This window comes from Python bivittatus, unplaced genomic scaffold (genome assembly GCF_059951505.1).
Source record: "Python bivittatus isolate LINGU-HERP-01145 unplaced genomic scaffold, Pbiv_v1 ctg000310_np1212, whole genome shotgun sequence".
NCBI lineage: Eukaryota > Metazoa > Chordata > Lepidosauria > Squamata > Pythonidae > Python > Python bivittatus.
The window spans coordinates 7,632,533-7,651,022 of record NW_028277054.1 but is presented as its reverse complement, the minus strand read 5'-3'; the positions used below and the strand labels follow the sequence as shown (position 1 = coordinate 7,651,022).

At 41.6% G+C, this 18,490-nt stretch overlaps 1 protein-coding gene across 1 annotated transcript; it reads right to left on the bottom strand.

Annotated features, from left to right (window-relative positions):
- Positions 1-4,368: 4,368 nt before the first annotated feature.
- Positions 4,369-18,429, bottom strand: PSMC4 (proteasome 26S subunit, ATPase 4). Its single transcript, XM_007432200.3, has 11 exons — positions 18,274-18,429; positions 16,692-16,790; positions 15,244-15,430; positions 14,725-14,871; positions 13,041-13,150; positions 11,495-11,588; positions 10,827-10,994; positions 9,168-9,244; positions 8,290-8,458; positions 6,293-6,348; positions 4,369-5,350 (listed from the first exon to the last, which is right to left on the bottom strand). Exons 1-11 carry the CDS (start codon positions 18,307-18,309, stop codon positions 5,237-5,239), a joined length of 1,257 nt encoding a protein of 418 aa, XP_007432262.1. The 5' UTR covers positions 18,310-18,429; the 3' UTR covers positions 4,369-5,236.
- Positions 18,430-18,490: the final 61 nt, after the last annotated feature.

The window sequence follows — 18,490 nt, the reverse complement described above, 5'->3', positions numbered from 1 at the left end:
CTTCCATGATGGAAGTTACGGAGTCTTTCCCAAATGATGGAAATGACTGTGTGCAGGAAATGCCATATTGTTATGCCCTTGTGCAGACTCATTCAGAACACGCTCTGCCTTCAAGGTCTTTGTGGAGCTGTATCACTTTTGGTTGGTCCTCAGACAGTAAAATTTCAGATCAGAAAAGTACAGCATACTTAAGAACAGCAAAAGAGGCTGGATCAGGCCAAGAACCGCCTCCTGGGGCATCCTGTGTCACATGATAACCAATCAGATGTATCCTGGAACCTCATGAGAAGAGAAGATGGCCAATCCCCATCCTTCTTTCCCAACAGCTGCAATCTAAGGAATGGTGCAGAGGTTTCAAGAAGCAAGGCTACCTGCTATTGATAGTTTAATCTTCCATGAATTTGTCCTTCTTAGCAATGGGAAGCGTTGTTAAGGAAGTTACCATCTGAATACCTATAACCTCATTACATATTACTTATTTTGTTTGAATTGATTTTTAATTCATAAAGCATCCAAGTTGCCTAATGCAACTTTTTTTTCTTCAAAACACCTGGCTTCCAGGCTATTTCTAGGTGCCTTTGGAAGAGCTAATGTTTTACCAGTTTACCAGTCTTCAGTGGTTGGAACTGAATGTAATTTCTGACCCTGGAGGCCTTGCACCCTTCTGTGTGTTCTTCCCTACAAAGCCTAGCTCTCCACCCTTCACCTTCCAAAGATGATTTGTGATAACAGTCCCAGGATTGGGAATCCATCTGGCTTTTCTCTTTTAAGCTTTAGGATCTACTCGGGTGGTTCAGGGTTGTGCATCTTGATGGTTATGAATTTCCGATTCCTCAATGACTGGAATAGTTGCTAATAAGAGCACGTAACATCAAGTCCATCCAAATCAGTAAATATCCCCTCAACAATGCAGGGAGCCATAGGATGTTGAAAGCAGCACAGTTGAGGAAGCTAATAAACCATGTTCATGCCACCGAGGAGTGACAAGTTGGGGTTAAGAGGCTCTTTTAGAGGGGAAACCCAAACTGAACAAGGAACATTGACATACATTCGTGATGCTTCTGTTGAACTGTTGTAATGCATTTTTTATTCTTTCCAAAAAAAAAAAAAGTAATTTTTCTTAGCATTTGTCCCACATAGTTTCAGGGTCTGCTTGTTTTTGCACACCACTCACCTAGTTCTTACAGCAAAGATTATCAGTGCATGTGACAAACGGTGTTTGCTAACCAGCTTGTCGCTGATTTGGGCTGAGGGGGAATGACTGGCCCAAGGTCCTCCAGCTGCCTTACATGCCTAAGGGAGGACTAGAACCTGGGTCTCCCTGCTTCCAATCCAGCATCTGAATCACTACGCCATGTTGGGTGTCCCTCAAAAAATACAAAGTTGATTCCTCTTTTCTAGCAGTAACCTGTGCATTTTTTCCCCCACAGCATGCTGCATCAGAAGACAATGGACTATCAACTGCCATTTTAACACAGGAGAGAATGTATGGGGATGTATTATAAAATTAAATAGGATTACAGTTTAACAAAGGACGGTTGCTCCAGATGCTTTGGGTAACAAGGATACAGCTAACCGTTTATCCATGGGAGCAGGAATTGGAGCAGTGACCAAATTTCATGAGACTTAAGGAGATGAAGATGTGTAGTTAGAGGTGGTGATTGGGATAAGTGACATCAAAAATTTAAAGGGCTGTTACCCTAAGAATGGAGCAAATTGGTTGTTCCTTGCTCTGAAAGGAGATATCCCTTAAACACTGGCTGTCATCACACAGGATGGTTCATTAAACAAGTTATTGAACTAACCCATTTTGGAGGTTTGCACAACAGAACCATAAACAAACCAAATGGGCAGAGTTCAAGCAATGCACTAAATTACCCAAAATAGAACAGCATCTTTATTGTCAATGACCGGTCCATAAAAGTTACACACACAAACAAAAGCTTTCCTGATTCAGTGAGTTGCGTGAACTCAGCCCCTAAGAATTTCTTAATGCTACGTGGGTTTCAATCATCCTGGAAAGGGTCACATTTGAGAATTTTAAGCAGTAGTTGGTTCAGAATCGGAGATGCAAAACCAGTGCGCTTCCAGTACTGGCAGAGACCAAGCTTGGAGGATTTCTAGCCCTATTATTCTGTGAACCAAGATCAATGTGCTGAGTTTGGGATCTGAAATGATAGGGTGGGATTTTCATCCGTTGCGGGGATTTTTAGTAAGAGGTTACCAAAATCAGCAAATGTCTAAGAAAAATAATTCTAAGGTATTTGAAATAGATTCATTCATCCAGGCAAATGTAGATTGTAAAAATCTGGATATGAATCTTGATAGAACCATTTTGTGGTATTGAATTAAGACCACCTTTTGTTTTGTTTTCTGACAGTCTCATTTGCTTTTAAAGAGTTAATGACAGGCAGATTCAGAAAAATGTTCCTGAGAATGCTGAGAATAGCAGTTCCTCTTGAATCTCTGCAATGCAAATACAATTTTGGCCTTTGTATTTTGATAAGAATTTAGCAAACCTTCTGATTTTACAAATTGGGTGGAACGGAGATTTAAAAAGAAAAGGAGTGAGAAAGCAAAATTGAGTAGTTGAGAGCAACAAGAGACTCAAGACATCCCAATCTTCTCCCAGAGAAAAGTAGTTGACCCAATTAAGGCACCACCCAGAAAGTGTTCTCCCCATATCCTTAATTACTGTTCAATTTCAAAATCATTTAGTCACATGAAAGGTATGCTATGTAGGCAGCTCTGCATTAATGAAGATTATAGTAACTGTATTATTGAAGACAATGTTCCATTATTTTTCTGTGCAAAAATTAAAAAAAAACATGGTGCATATCCATGCATACAAAAAGAATGGGAAGGGAATAGGAAACTAAATAAAGACTACAGGTAGTCCTCAGGTTAAGAACGTCCGGTTTAAGGATAATAGAGCCTACTGTAGCAAAAGTCGAGTGAATTACACAGTGATTCAAGTTAAATACACAATGGTTCAAGTTCATTACCCAATACAACTTATAGAGTATTAGACAATAATACTGTTCTGATTTATAGAGTACTGGGTAATAATCTATACTGTTCTGGCTTACATGCCAATTCGAATTAACGACAGACCCTGGGAACGGAACTTGTTCTTAAACTGGGGACTACCTGTATATCTTTAAATTGTGTGTTTTTTTTTAAAGTAGTGGGGTCTGTTGATGGGGGGGGAAGAATAAGGGAGAATGATAACCACTAACTCCCAGGATTCAAATGCAGCCATTATTTTATGCCAGCAGACGCTACCTACTGAAGTTAACATTCTAATTCTCATGTTCTCCAAAACTGTTTTAATGCACTTGCCTGTTCCAAAGCTACTTTGCCAACTGACAGCCAGAATAGGCGGAAGAGAACTGTCAGTTAAAACAGAGCAGCTACTTTTGACCTACTGATACTTCCTGCCCACGCGCTGTGAAAGTCTTTAACTGCAGCCAAATTATTCAAACTTTTTGGGTGGGGGTGGGGGTGGGGTCGAACCAGTAAAGCAAGAGGCACCACGTTTTGCTCCTGTTTGGCACGTGCTTCTTCCAATCCCATAAGAATGTGAAGTAGGAGCCTTGTTTGCTTTGCAATACAATAAACTGAAAGCAAACAGGGGTTGAGATTTATCTGACAGTCACACTGTACAACCATGTCAGTCTGGCATTCCGCCAGTAAGAGCCAACACATGGTGTGTATGATTAAACCGCTGTCAATCGCTAAAAGAGAAATACGCTTGTTACCCTCCCCCTGCTACTTCCATTATTAGAATTACAACGTGCAGCTACTTGTATCAAACAAAAAAATGTATAGGCATCTGTATAGCTTCCCCTACAATGCAAGATAGCAAAGAGAACTAGAAAAACCTAGCACAGTTCCAAGAGAAATCAGCTCTTCTGCACCCAGGAATGTTTAAATATACCCACACAAACTGGGTCATGCATTTCAATAAGTCACACAGTCCTAACTGCTGGCTTGCTGAAGAGATCACAATGGACTAGGCTTGCAAAGCATGCTAAATCAAAAGCAAACAAACCACATTATAACTTTGTGTATAGCATGAACAAAGGCAGAGAAACCTTTGCTAAAGCGACAATGGAGTTAACAACTTGTGGTTCGCGTGTGCAAACTTCTCCACTGTCTTAGCATGTTGTGTGAACCTATCACATTAAAATATGGTCGGTTTCAGCACAGCATATTTTGGAAAATTAATGGCTCGCGCTTAGTGTGTTATATATACCCACCTTGGTGCAAGACAATCCCTTGCAAACAGGATCCCTTCTACAGGGGAATTCCATTGCTTCTAATAAAGGCTCTCGTTGCTTTCAAGGCTTAATTAAAACAAGCAAAACCAATAAATGTTCTTTAATGGGTTAGACACTGTTGCAAAGAATGTGAACAAATTCCAGTACAGCCATTCTCAAAATCCCTCGTCAGCTTAGGGGATAGCTTTCCAAGAAACCTGGTTCTTCCACAGCAGCGCCAACACTTGCAAAAATGTATTGCAAAAATCTTTTATTTCCTGGACCTTAAGAATAAACTTCATTCACTGTATTTGCTAACAAGTCATCAATGCTTTGATAAACAGGGGCATGATCATACGGTGCAATTAAGTCATAATGTGGCTTGGTGGGATGCATGGGTCTAAACTGAGATTTCTTCAAATCACATTTAACAAAACCTGGGTTAGTATAATGTGGAAACCCAACTTAGGAAAGCTGTAAGAAGTGAAGATGGGTCACACGTTACACAATGGTAGAAAAATGGCTTGACTTTGATTTAATGTTAACATGTGAACCAAACATGCAGGACGAACCCACCCACTCTGTAGGCCAACCATTGCTTTCAACTACCAACTGCAAGCCCCAACTATGTGACAAAATTTGAGTTATGATGGAATTGTAGTGTAACAGCAGTTGACAGGTCTATCTCCCCTGTCCCTGAAGGGAGCACATGCTAACCCAGTTCAAATCCCTATAAGGTCTAAGAATAAAAGCAATGTAGGGAGATCAAGAACATATGGGAGTGGAGGTGGGAAGAATAAAGAGAAACTCTCCTACTTCCACCGATGAAGGGAACAGTGGCATTCCTGGATAGTTTTTTTTTTTTAATTCACAGGATAAATGTCACCCGTCAGAAACACATAAAAAACACAGCCACTCCTTCCACCCAAAGACTGAGACAACCCAACCAAGCCTTGGTCCTGCTGTTCCCATCTTTATTTGTAGAACTCATGTTCTTGCTCATCCTTCTTGATGACCGTCTTGTAGGCCTTTTCAAAGTCCTTGGCGAGGACAATGTAGCGGTTCTCCCGTACTGCCAGCATCCCAGCCTAAAAGGAGGAATGAGAAGATAATGAGGCCAGGAAGAAGCAAAAATGTTTCAAACACCAACGCTGAAGAGAATAGAGCGCTTACAACAAAAACAGAGGTGGGAAAGCGCCACGTAACAATGCTCAAAGGCACATTCTCACTCTGAATTATAATTCCCACCACGTGGGCAAGAGGTGCCAGGAACTGAAGCCCAATGTATTGTCCAAGGAAGTGGTGGCCTCCCCTTCAATGGATGTCAACAGGCTGTTGGGTAAGTTAGAAGTTGGATTCCTGCACTGAAAACTATGTTTGTTTGAAAACTAAAGTATGTTTGCACTCCCCAGCCCACCACAGCCACTGCAAATATACACACAAATACATATAAATCTATTGGGATAGCTATTCAGATGGTCCCTACTTTAATCCCCAGTTCCCAGCTGATTAGGAACCAAAGCTAATATTGGTGTTTGCTGGATCTCAGTCAGCAATCTTCCCATTCACCTCCATGTATAATGCTTTGTTTCTCCTTCTTTCATCCCACATAAGTGAAAATGCCACCGATGGGGGGATATCTGCTAAAATCCACCACCACAGGAAATAAAACAGTGAGATAGATAAGATATCAAATATAATGCTGGCAGAGAACTGAGTCCTCCTACAGAGTTTGCAGCAGAAGCAAGATCCAAACTCGTGACTCCCAGCTCATAGCTTAAGCTCCTGGCTACCAGCCTACACAAGTTCTCTCGCAGAAGTTGACCCAACAGGAGCATGATTCACATTTGGCCTCACATCTCATGTCCAATTTTTCCCCTCTGAAGATTTCTCTCATTTTCCCAATTATTAAGATTGCTAGACAACGAGGAAGAAGCAGTTTGCTAAGCAGGATTGAAGACTGATGGCCATCTGCTTCTGAACTAGCTTCCTTGGAGCAGAACCTAACAGCGAGGACATGTTGTACTAACCTCCTGGCAAATGGAATTGATGTCAGCCCCTGAGATCTTATCAGGTCGTGCCACATCTGGAAGGAGTAAAGGAAAGAGAGAGAGAGAAAAGGCCCAACCTGATCATCCCACAACTATAGCCAGTTGACTTCTACAATCAGGACATTCTCTTCTACGTGGCCACCTTTCCATTTAACCCAGTGACATATTACAGAGAAACCAGCAGACAGGAACCAATTATTGAAACAAAGCAAGCATTGGAAAGGGTAGATTCTCCCAACCAAGCTTCACAAGGATTGGAATCTCCTTTCCTTCTGAAGAATTAGTATCCCAGTGGGCCAGATAAATTGGGAAGGACCCAATAGTAACACAAAATGGAACAGGTTGATCTCTCATTTCATAAGAAACAGCAGCAGCAGATTAGGCAAGAATGCAACAGACGTCCAACCCACCTGCTTTATTTTTAAGGCTAAATAGGAAACAGCTGTAATCAGTCAGGGGCAATTTTTATAGCATGAATTCTTCCACAGTAGGTGCTTCTAATTTGTTCCTGGAGGAGGGATCTCCTGGATGAGAAGCAGCTCCTGGAACAGCACAATTGGTGATATGAGCTGGAAGAATCCCCCGAGGAAAGCAGATGAAATCTACGCATCTGAACCAGGACTGAAGCGTTGCAGTATTTATTTACTACATGTTTATCCTGCCTTTTATTCAGAAGCTCAAGGTAGTGTACACAGCACTGCCTACTCTATTTTTTCCCCAATAACCCCCCATGGAGATACATTGGGCTAAGAAAGAATGACTGACCCAAGTTACATTGCAAATTCCCATGACTATTTGGGGTCTCCTTCCTCCAACCCTTTAACCACTACACCACACTGGATAAAGGAAACTCAGGGGCAAGTCCTTACTTGAACTTGCAGCTCATGGGGCGACCCTGAGTCAGATACCCTCTCTCAGCAAAACCTACTTCATAGAGCTGTTCTTGTGAAGGAAAAACTAGGAGATGTGTCTATACATACCACCTTGAATTAACAGAGAAAAGGCAGGATATAATGAAATCCTATAATGCAAACTTAGGGGATGCTTGAACACCCTTCCCCAATAAGATGTGCTGGACACAAAGTCTTTGTCTCCAATCTGCTGCCTGAAATGGGAGCTATAGTCTAATGCAGTGTTTCTTAACCTTGGAAACTTTAAGATGTGTGGACCTCAACTCCCAGAATTCCACAGCCAGCCATGCTGGCTGGGGAATTCTGGGAGTTGAGGTCCACACATCTTAAAGTTCCCAAGGTTGAGAAACACTGATCTAACATATATGGGTAGCCCAGCGGCTTTTCATCATCTTCACCCTTCACTAATTGAGGAGCAGCAACAAGGAAGGTCTCACTGTCCAGTGTTACCAGAAGAAAAATATAGTAATAGATTAAATCATCATCATCATCATCTAATTTTATATGCCAGCTAACTACCAGAGACTACACGAAGAACTCTGCCAGCAGTGGCCATAGAATGCATCTGTATTTTCTTTTGGGCAACAAAATAATGTACAGTGTCTCCATGTGTCTTTCTGCTCACTCTCCTCAGGGATTAATCCATCGCCCAACTGCCTCTTCTGTAAAAGCACATTTGGGAACTTTTGGATGGATTTTTTTTCTCAACCCAATCTTCTTTCCTGGCTACTCCAAACTTGGTCCATTCTGTTCTATTTCTGCAGTTATCCTGCTGACCTACAGGCAGAGTTCGGAGCAATTTTACCTAATTTCTTTCCAACATTCTGGGAAATCCTTTCCAACAACACTGGGTTGGAAAGAATCAAACAAACAAACAAATAAATCCCAAACATCCTGCCCTATAGCTGAATGTATTAATGCCCCTCCAATAAGGGGCAAAAAAACCCAAAAAACAGCAAGCTACTCCTATCACCACTGACATCCTTTCCTTTATGACGTCCCACTTGAGCTACACACGTGCCGCTTTTTAACCTCAGCTCTCCTGCAATGAATTGTCAAGGATACAATCTTCCAGATCCACCTCCTCAGACAGATTCATCTTGCTAGTGATGGTCGAGAAGATTAACCGTTTTTGGCGTCTATCTGGCAGAGGAAACTCAATTTTACGATCTAGACGGCCTGGCCGGAGCAAAGCAGGGTCAAGGGTGTCTGCTCGGTTTGTAGCCATTATCACCTGTGGTCAAAAGAACCAGAAAAGAAGAAACCATGTCAATCCTGAATTTTAAAGTGCCAACTTGGTCTAAAGCTACACATGCTTTGCACGCTCTTAAACACTCCAATTAGACAGCTGACTAAGGCAAACAGCGAACCAAAGTTTAATAAGTAAAAGGAGAAAATCCTTCCCAGTCTGGAATTTTCCTGCACTTTAGCAACTCCAAAAAGCTTGGGATTGTTATGGTTGGTCCCCTGACTGATAAGGATTCAGAAAACCATCTTGTAAGCAACCACCTGCAAGCTTGTCGGATCATAGGAATGCTACTAGAAAGGGGGAAAAAATCCATCCACAAGGCAACAAATTGATTCTAAATGGGAAATGAATTCAGTTGCTGGAATTCTTGTAACCCCAGCCCAGACTTCTCAATGAACCACACTTGGAAAGAATTACTTTTTATTTTAGGCACCTGCCAAAGAATTGACATGGATGGGCAATAGGAAGTTGCATAACTTGTTTTGCCATGGTCAGTGCCTCAGTATGAACATTATGAACAATGGGGCTAGAATTTCTGGTATTTTCCTGGGATTTGGGATGAGCTTTCTCCTTCTCCCTTTCACACGCACGCACACCACATTAAGCACTGCATTTTATAGTGCAAAATGTAGAAGAGTGGAAGGAGATAACTGCCTTCCTAGGTCACTCAAGCCATCTCTAAGCCCCAACACACCTTGACATTAACGTTCTGGTCAAAGCCATCCATCTGATTGAGAAGCTCCAAGAGGATCCGCTGAACCTCCCTGTCCGCTGTGGAGAGACCGAGAAAACTATGAGAGGGTGTCCTGGGTAAGGGAAACAGCCCTTGCTTTCCTCCATAGTTCCAAGTCTTACACATTCATTCCACAGACCTTCAAGAATATCACACCAGCCCGTGCACCCTCTGGGAAGTGACTCAGAACCAAAGAACTCTAAGTTTTATTTATGCTCCCAAGCTTCAACTTATCACAAATAGAGAGAAAAGAATGAACAGGAATCAGCATCTTGTGAAGCTTTCAAAAAATAGATAAATGCAGCAAGAAGTTGCGCAATCTATTCCTCTTAGGGTTTCTCCCAACTGAGATATTCATTGAGTTTGAAATTCTTCTCTTCTGAAAGAATTCTGCAGAATGGTGTTTGGGTTAATGAGTTTACTATTTCCTACAATTAAAAGCTACCAGTATTTCTAAACTCCCCTTTCTTAAATGCCCACTTGTTATCCAGCGCCTTCCCAAACATACTTAAAATCTCAAGTCCCTGAACAAATCAGTGCAAAAGTAGTAAAGAGGGTTTAATTTATCAAATGTTGAGGAATGAGGATATCCAGTCTCCAGTAAGCCCAGGCCTCACCCTGGGAGGACAGGAAACTTATGGCCTTGCAGATATTGCTTAAATATAAAGCCCACATCTCTCACCATTTAGCCATACTGGCTGTGGCTCTTAGAAGCTGCAGTTCAGTCTGAAAGGCCACAGCAGAAACACAAACTCACCTGGAGAGAGATTCTCCTCTGGCTTTCATAGGCCAACCCAACAGAGAAGCCACTGCGATCAACAGATAAAGAACTCTGCAAACCCAGAGTTCCAGCACACTGTGACAAAGCAGGGAAAGAGCAACGTCCACAGATTGGGACCGGGGCCACACAATCCTCAGCAGGCAAGAACTTGACAGGCACTAGAGGTCTGCGCCGCTAAAGAAATAAGTTCAAACCTATTTTGTGCCTAATGCAAATCAGGGAGAGAAGGGAAAGGATGCTGCACAGGGAGGTACTCAGCACGGATGAGGAGGAAAGGAAACTGTAGAGTTTGCTCAGATTTTCACAACACGCCGAACCATCAGTTCATCAAAAAAGCTAGGTTTTCACAACACACCAAACGACAAAAACAAGTAATGTTAAACGGGATGATTTTGTAGCACCAAAGAGAGCATGCGGGCTGATCAAAGTTAGCCAGTGGTACAAACTCAGCCATACAGTCTTTTAACACAGCAATGTTTTCATTTCTTTTATTTTGGCTTAACTTCAGTATTGCTTTTTAAGATAAAAGCCTTTGCTGAGTGGCTTATGTAAGAATACAGAGATAGATAAAATAATCACAAGTTCTAGTTAATAGCAGCAGTATAATTCAGCAGAAAGGTCAGTGGGGAGACTGCTAGGGTACGGCAAGGTAAGTTACTTTCCAGTGCACGCTGTTTTCCTCCTCCAAATCCCTCCCACATGGACATCTCTCTGCCTGCCTGAAAATATCCAGGCAGCATGGCCCAATGGGCATTCCCTTTCTTCAAACGTTCTCCACCTTCTACCCAAATAATCAGGGCTACCCCAAAAAACTCAGCTGTTTCTGCTTGCCAACTCACCCCCAGTCTGGGCATCAAAACGCTTGGTGGCAATGGCATCAATCTCATCGATGAAGATGATGGCTGGTGCATTCTCTTTGGCCAGTCGGAAGACATCCCGGACCATGCGTGGCCCCTCACCCAGGTACTTCTGCACGAACTCAGATCCCACCACCCGAATGAAAGCAGCTGGGAAGAAAGACATCACGAGACCACCCTCAGTTATTGTAACAGCAGGATGAATTACGTATACGTTTGGGCAGGAGTCTGGGTTTATTTATGAAGCAATATATATTTAAGATCAAGTTTGTAGGTGGTTTCCAGAGTAACCAAATGTTAATTTTCATTGGCTGATCCGTGTTCTGTTACAAAGAGACTAAAAAGGTTCAGAGAGAGGGGTGGCCTGTCCTTCTCTACAGCAAAGGAACATAACTATGCGCGTACTAGGACAACTCCAACAACCCCAACTTCCAGTTGCCCTGGTTGGTTAGCAACAATTTTCCTGGTCCCTGTTGGCTTCTTAAATTACAACACTTAGACCTCGCTCACTCTCAGCTTCAGACATCTAACAAGTACCAAAAAAAAAGTTGGAAATAAAACACTAAAATAGCACAAGGAGAGGAAGGGGGAAAAATCTAACAAGAGAGCAATCTATAGATGACACATAATAGAGCCAAAGCCATACTTACCTGTGGTGTGATGGGCCACAGCTTTGGCCAACATAGTCTTTCCACAGCCAGGGGGCCCATACATTAACACGCCCCGAGGAGGATCAATGCCAATCTAAAAGAGCCACACAAGGAAGCAACAAGCAATGAAAGAGTTAATTTTTTTTTTTATTGTGAGCCACCCAGAGTCACCCGCGGGGGAGATGGGCGGCATACAAGCCAAATAAATAAATAAATAAATAAATAAATAAATAAATAAATAAATAAAAAATTAAATTAAATTAAATTAAATTAAATTAAATTAAATTAAAATAAAATAAAGGCTATCACATTTTACTTTCATTCCCAGATTTAATGAAGATGCCCCAATCTCTAGTGGCTAAAATACAAACATCAATACTTCAATATAATTTCTCTATTTACCTCAGATCAAAACTCTGAATTCAGTCAGTTATTAATCTTATTGTACTCTTTCACCTGGCAACAAATATCCAAAACTACAATGGCATTTATACATTAAGTAAACCATAACTTAGCATTACATGTCTAAAGTATTTAAGCTTTGTTTTCATTATCAGTGCATCCAGTGAACTGTCTGATTTTATTTCACCTAGCTCTAAATGATGACTGTATTCATGTATCATACTAAGCCATTAACTCACAATGGCTGGGTTCACACATTGCACAAAGCCAAGAGAGCTTCACGGCCTAGAATGTGGAAAACTTAGCTACCGGTAGCTACTGTATCACGCAGCATCGGATGCTTCTTTTGACATATATTTCTTCCTGTCACATAACTGCTAATACCTCAGTCAACATAACACTTAAAAATGTTATGAGAGATAGGCAGCTCGTTGAACACACTTGTCAATCTCTTCATACCGTATTTTTCCGACAATAAGACGCCCCCATGTACAAGATGACCCCCACTTTTCCAACCCAAAATTAAGAAATCAATATTTTAAAGATAGTGCAGAACACATTTTTATTTAGTAATTAGTTAACATTGACCTGATACACTCGGTGGGAGGAGGTCCAAACCGTCTCCCTGCAGCTCTATTTCCAGGCTCTTTTGCATAACTGATTACATTCAAGCACGAGTGAAACTGCAGATAGCTTGTCTCTGCAAACAGCCTTCCTCTAATTGGTTTGTTCAGCATCAGTTAACATCAGTTACATCAGGCTCGTGATTGGAGGAAGTCTGTTTGGGAGACAAGCTATTTCACTCGTGATTGGAGGCTAGCAATAGGAGGAAGCCTGTCTGCAGAAACAAAGTATGGGCAGTTTTGCAACCGCGCGATTCTTGGCTGACTTCCTTGAATAAGACGCCCTTCAATTTTTAGGGTAAGGATTTTAGAAAAAAGTATCGTCTTATAGTCAGAAAAATACGGTAACTTGAGCAAACCAGTTTAGGAGAAGTTACCATTCTTGAGCTGAGTGGGAGGGAAGCAAATGCCTTATGAGTTTGAAAGAAGTTTTGAAAAACAGAAATGAGATATAATTATAATAAATGTACTACATATGTCCACTTCTGTATGCAAACTTTCAGCCCAGAAATTTAGAATACCTGTTTGTAGAGCTCAAAGTGAGTGAGGGGCAGCTCCACAGCCTCTCGGACTTCCTGCTTCTGAATATCCATCCCACCAATGTCAGCGTACATCACATCTGGTTTCTGATCTATTTGGAGGAAAAAGACACTGAAAAGCTTTCACCCCAATAACTACCCACCCTTGTAAGCAAGCCCTGATTCCATGTTTTCCTTTGCTCTCAATTCAAGGAATGACACACTACAAATTCATTGTCTTAGCATAAAAAGTAAGAAACGTCAACTCTTCCGCCATTTGTTCCTCTCCATGTATGATGAAATACAGGAACAGAATTTAGTCTTCTGTTTTGCTTTTCTCCTCAAAAACAAGACAAAATTTCTAGCCCTCATGATGATGGGGGCATCTTAAAATATCAGATGTGTTAGCACTAGTTATTCCCTTTCTGCAATTATTCAACCACCCTCTGGAGTTTGGTTACTTTATCTAGGCAGTAAAAATCTACATGATGAATAGATGCAACAAAGAGTTTATTAGTACATTCAGTCTCATATTTATCTGGAATTTTTGCAGTAGAGATATGATGGCCTTATATTACAATCCATAATGCACACTCACAATTGCAGCATGAAGTACAGAACATGGTATATGCTCCCTCTGGACCTTGTCCCTTAGAAAAGTCACCTGAAGGGATCTCAGGGCTGGGTTTTTTCAGCTACTGCTCCACTCTTCTGGAATAATATTCCCCCGAATATCAGATTGCCCCTGATCCTGTTAGCTCTTTGCAAAGCCACAGGAATGCAGGTTGTTGGGTGTCGAGGAAATTATTTTAGTCTTTCCTGATATGGATGGACTGCAGTTGTTCCTTGCACATGGGATGTTATTCATTATACTGTTATTTTATTATGTCATTTATTTATTTATTAAATTTGTATACCACCAATCACTCTGCTTATGCTTATGTTTATACTGTTTTGTTCTAATTTTAATCTTAATACAGTTTTGGGAAGTCTGTAAGTCAGGAGACAGGCATGATTGCAGAAGAATATAAGCCTAATAAAATAAATAATTGAATGAGGTACATAATCCAGCATTCCAAAAGTATTATTGTTCAAAATTTCCTCCTCCCAATTCACACACTTTTTAAAAGTAATATCCTAACATTTGGGATTGTACAACCAAGCAAAACAAAACCAAAAAAATGCAGAAATGACTGGTAAAATCTCAACTGTGCAAGTACTTAGAATTCCATTTGTTAGAGGACATTGTTTTAGTCCAGCAGAATAAACTGAAAATCAAAATGCACCAATGTATTAACTTTTTTAGCTCGAGGTTTTAGCAACCTGGAGGGGATGGGACGATAGAGTCAAAGTATTCCTATTAATAGAAAGTGAATCCATATTACAGGAAAAACGAAACAAGACAAAAGCCTGAAATATCATACCTAAGAAGCAAGAAATTGAAATAACATTTGCAGAAATTGCTGGTTGGAAAAACCAAGGCCCAAGTCACTCACACAAAGCCATAAAGACAAGCTCCCACATCCCACTAGCTTCAAAAACCACTGAACAACCTAACATTAGCCTCACCATAAGCAAGCAATTACTCTTTCCTAGCTGATGACAATCTGACAGACAAGTACACACACTCCATGCAGCCGCAGAACAGAGTCTGCATCTCTGGTTAATAAAGGTAGATGCACATCACCTGAAGTCAGCATCATAATGCTGCTATCGGCCTCGGGAGGCAACACATCCACCAAGGCATTACTGTGTTTGTGTAGGGCCACAGAAGCATTGGGCTTCAGCAGTTCACGGTCAATGGTGCTCAAGATTCGGACGTAGTAGTTGGAGCCTGTATTGGAGACATTCACAAGATTAGACTGGTTCCTAATTCTATTCCCAAGGGGTGGGTAGTGTGGAAGATCATCACTTAGTTAGGCCTATCACTGGCACAGGGCCTGTGTCCCTCCCTCCGTTATGAGCAGCAGAGGACAATCAAGTCTAGCTGCAACTTCACATTCCTAGAATGGCCATGAAGTAATGCTGCTTTGAGGCATTGTGGGATATTTAAATGGCAGCCCCTGACCATCTAACAGAGTGCAAAATGGCATTGTCAGCTGCCAGAGAGACATTTCAAGACTCATCAAAAGAGAAGGTCTGCCAGAATGTTCCTTCCCTCAACCCTCCACAAACCAAGAGCTAGCAAAAGGGATGGGCACTACACCTGTGGTAGAACCAACAATGGCCGTGTTCTGATCCACCGCCTCCAGGAACTGGCCAATGACCAGTGGGATGCTCTGGATACGTTTCACCTCCTCCTGAGCATGCAGAAACTCTTTCTTTAGATTTTTCTGCTCATCCTTGATGTATTCTTCCTGGACCTCCAGGAACTCCAGCTCTTGCTGGAGTTTCTACAAAAAGACAAAGAAAAGGTCTAGTGGTGAAGGCACCAGGCTAGAAACCAGGAGACAGTGAGTTCTAGTCCCGCTTTAGGCATGAAAGCTGGCTGGGGGACTTTGGGCCAGTCCCTCTCTCTCAGCCCAACTCACCTCACAGGGTTGTTGTTGTGGGGAAAATAGGAGGAAGGAATAGTAGTATGTTCGCCACCTTGAGTTATTTATAAAAATAATAAAGATGGGATAAAAAAAATCTTTAAAAAAAAAGTGCTGCTTTTGTTGCACCTGCAAAGTTCCCGCTTATAAAATGAAGCAAGAACAAGAGATAAGCAACTACATCACGATTCCCTCCTGAATATGCATAGTATACTGAATAGTATACTGAATAGTATACTCACACTGCATTCCCACACTGTGGGAATCTTTCATATCAGATAAGCATGGGAATTGCACATTCTGAAATAACCTGACTGTATTCATTATTTTTGAAATACTGGTTATATTTATTTTTAAAATCCAGGGCAATGCATAACTAAGAATACAGCTTTATGTTTGCAATCTAAAAAACAGAGCATGACATAAAACAAAAAAAGTTGGAAGAGGAGGAACAAGAAAAATAAACTGAAGCAATAGTTAAAAGTGTACTTTCTGGCACGGAAGAGGAAAGCAAACTCTGAAGTTATTTTCTCTGATTTTCCCCTTGCCAGGATGCTCTTCTTGGCAGGGACTGAGAACATCTCAGTGGCCCATTGTCCCATACTGCTAATAGCAGCAGCTAGAGTACACCACCCATGGAAGATATCAGACATGGAGAAAGAGCTAAAGTGAGACACTTGAATAAAATTCTACAGAAATCTGAAGATCTACCTCTATTATTTTATTTATTTATGAGAACTAGTCTGGTATAGTTTATCCACCACACTGTACTAGAAACCAGTAGGCCATGAATTCTAGTCTTTCCTTATGCACGCAGGTCACCTGGGTGACTTGGGCCCAGTCACTCTCAATCCAACCCACTTTACTGGGATGCTGTTGTGGGGAAAAAAGACAGCAGGAGCATTATGTACACTGCCTTTATTGTGCAAAATAAATGCAGGATATAAAGCTAACAAATAATTTACTCTCTTCAACCCCTTGTTCTATTTTTCCAATGCCTTTTGAACATTTTATTTAAAAGACACAGTTGCAGAATGACAAATATAAAATACAGATTAGGAACAATAACTCCCTTCAACACTGCTAAGCCACAGTGCTATGCACTTGAAGATCAACTCACCTTGTATCGGCTATATAGATCCTCCACATCTTCAGCTTCAGGAACTAGGAAGGAGAGGCCAGTCTGAGGTCTGGAAATAGAGAGAGCAGGAAGCTCATCCTAGAAATTAAAACACAGAAGATTAGATATAAATAACCTGGATACATAATATCCCCATTTTCTAGGTTCACACAGTATGATGAATCATAAACTAACCAAAGTCCTGGATTTGCACAACATGCTAAGGTCAAAAAAAACCCCCCAAACAAGAAAACAAAGTTAAAGCAAAACAAGTTTAATGTGTACAAGTAAATATATTTGGTCTTTACTTGATTTACTGAAGTTGTTACATACACAAAGAATAGAATGTGTAGCTGTCCACAAGCTCATTTAAATTGCTATGGCTGTTTCTGTTAACCATGTCAGAATCAACATATAGTACAAAGCCTGGTTTTCTAAGCATGCAACTTTTACTTATCAGTTTTGAGGAAAACAGTAGCTACATTTTTTTGCATAAAAAGCAGAAAGGCAATCATTTTCACTATACTGAATTACTGTTTGTCTTGAAGGACAGCATGCCATGTTACAAATACATAACATACTTTATTTCTCTCTTTAATTTAGGCCACAAACTACATAGGCTTCAGACCTATGTTCATTTTACTGATTAAGCCTTCTTTCAAAATTTTGCATAAATAAATGAACATGTAATCAGCTTCAGCCTTGTGAAATTGTGTCAAACATCAGGATACATGCCAGGAGAACTGAGAGGGACACTGGCAACACAACCAAACTAAATCTACCTGAAGCAACTTCCTTGGAATTCAATGGGTCTTTAAACCCTGAAGCCTAATTGGACAAAAGCGCCAACAGATAAAAGTATTTAGCATTGTTATTATTTTATACCTAAGTGTAGTGCAACCCTTGTTTATCACTAAATAGATAGGATTCAAACTTCAAAAAGCCAACGGGTATGAGCTTCAGTGAAAAAGAGAAAGGTTGCCAAGGAGAAGATGGTGAAAAATTAAACATAATGGTTGGTGCTGGCTTAGAAACCAGGAGACTGTAAGTTTTTGGCCTTCTTTAGGCATGAAAGCCGGCTGGGGGACTTTGGGCGGGTCCCTCTCTCTCAGTCCAGCCCACCTCACAGAGTTGTTGTGGGGAAAATAAGAGTATTAGGAGGAGTATTAGGTATGCTTGCCGCCTTGAGTTATATATAAAAAAGGCGTGAGGATGAGGATGATAACAACGTCCATATTTATATGAACACCCATCAAAGCGTACAAAAGAGAATTACACAATCAAAATACAAGTTATATACAATCAGCTCGCAGCTCCATAAATCAGAACACGCCTTATGCGGCTGGAGGAGGAGGGAAGCCGCTGGGAGTCGAGGCCTGCTCTCACACCCCCTCCCAGGCCTACCGACAAGCGGTGACTCGGCATCTCCACCTCCCTCGCCTTCGTCCTCCGGGCCCCTAGTGCTCGGCCGCCTCCTTCCCAAGCCTCAGAAGCGGGAGGAAGAGGCAAAGCCACCGGCCACGCCCCCGCTCTCCCCGCGGCTCAGCCTTCCTCCCCGCAGCTCGCTCTCCCCTTCCCGTACCTGCGTTTTCTCCACCAAGATGCCGATCTCCTCCATTTTTACCGCTCCACCGGAAGCCAGGCTCGACTATGCCGCTTCCGGCCACGCTCCCCGGCACGGACAGAGAGGCTCACGGGAGTTGTAGTCCTTTGGGGAAGCCGTCCCTTGCCTACGTCTCTTTGATTGACAAGTGTGCTTCACCTCTCCCGTCGTAGCTCCCGCCCGATCAGAATAGGTA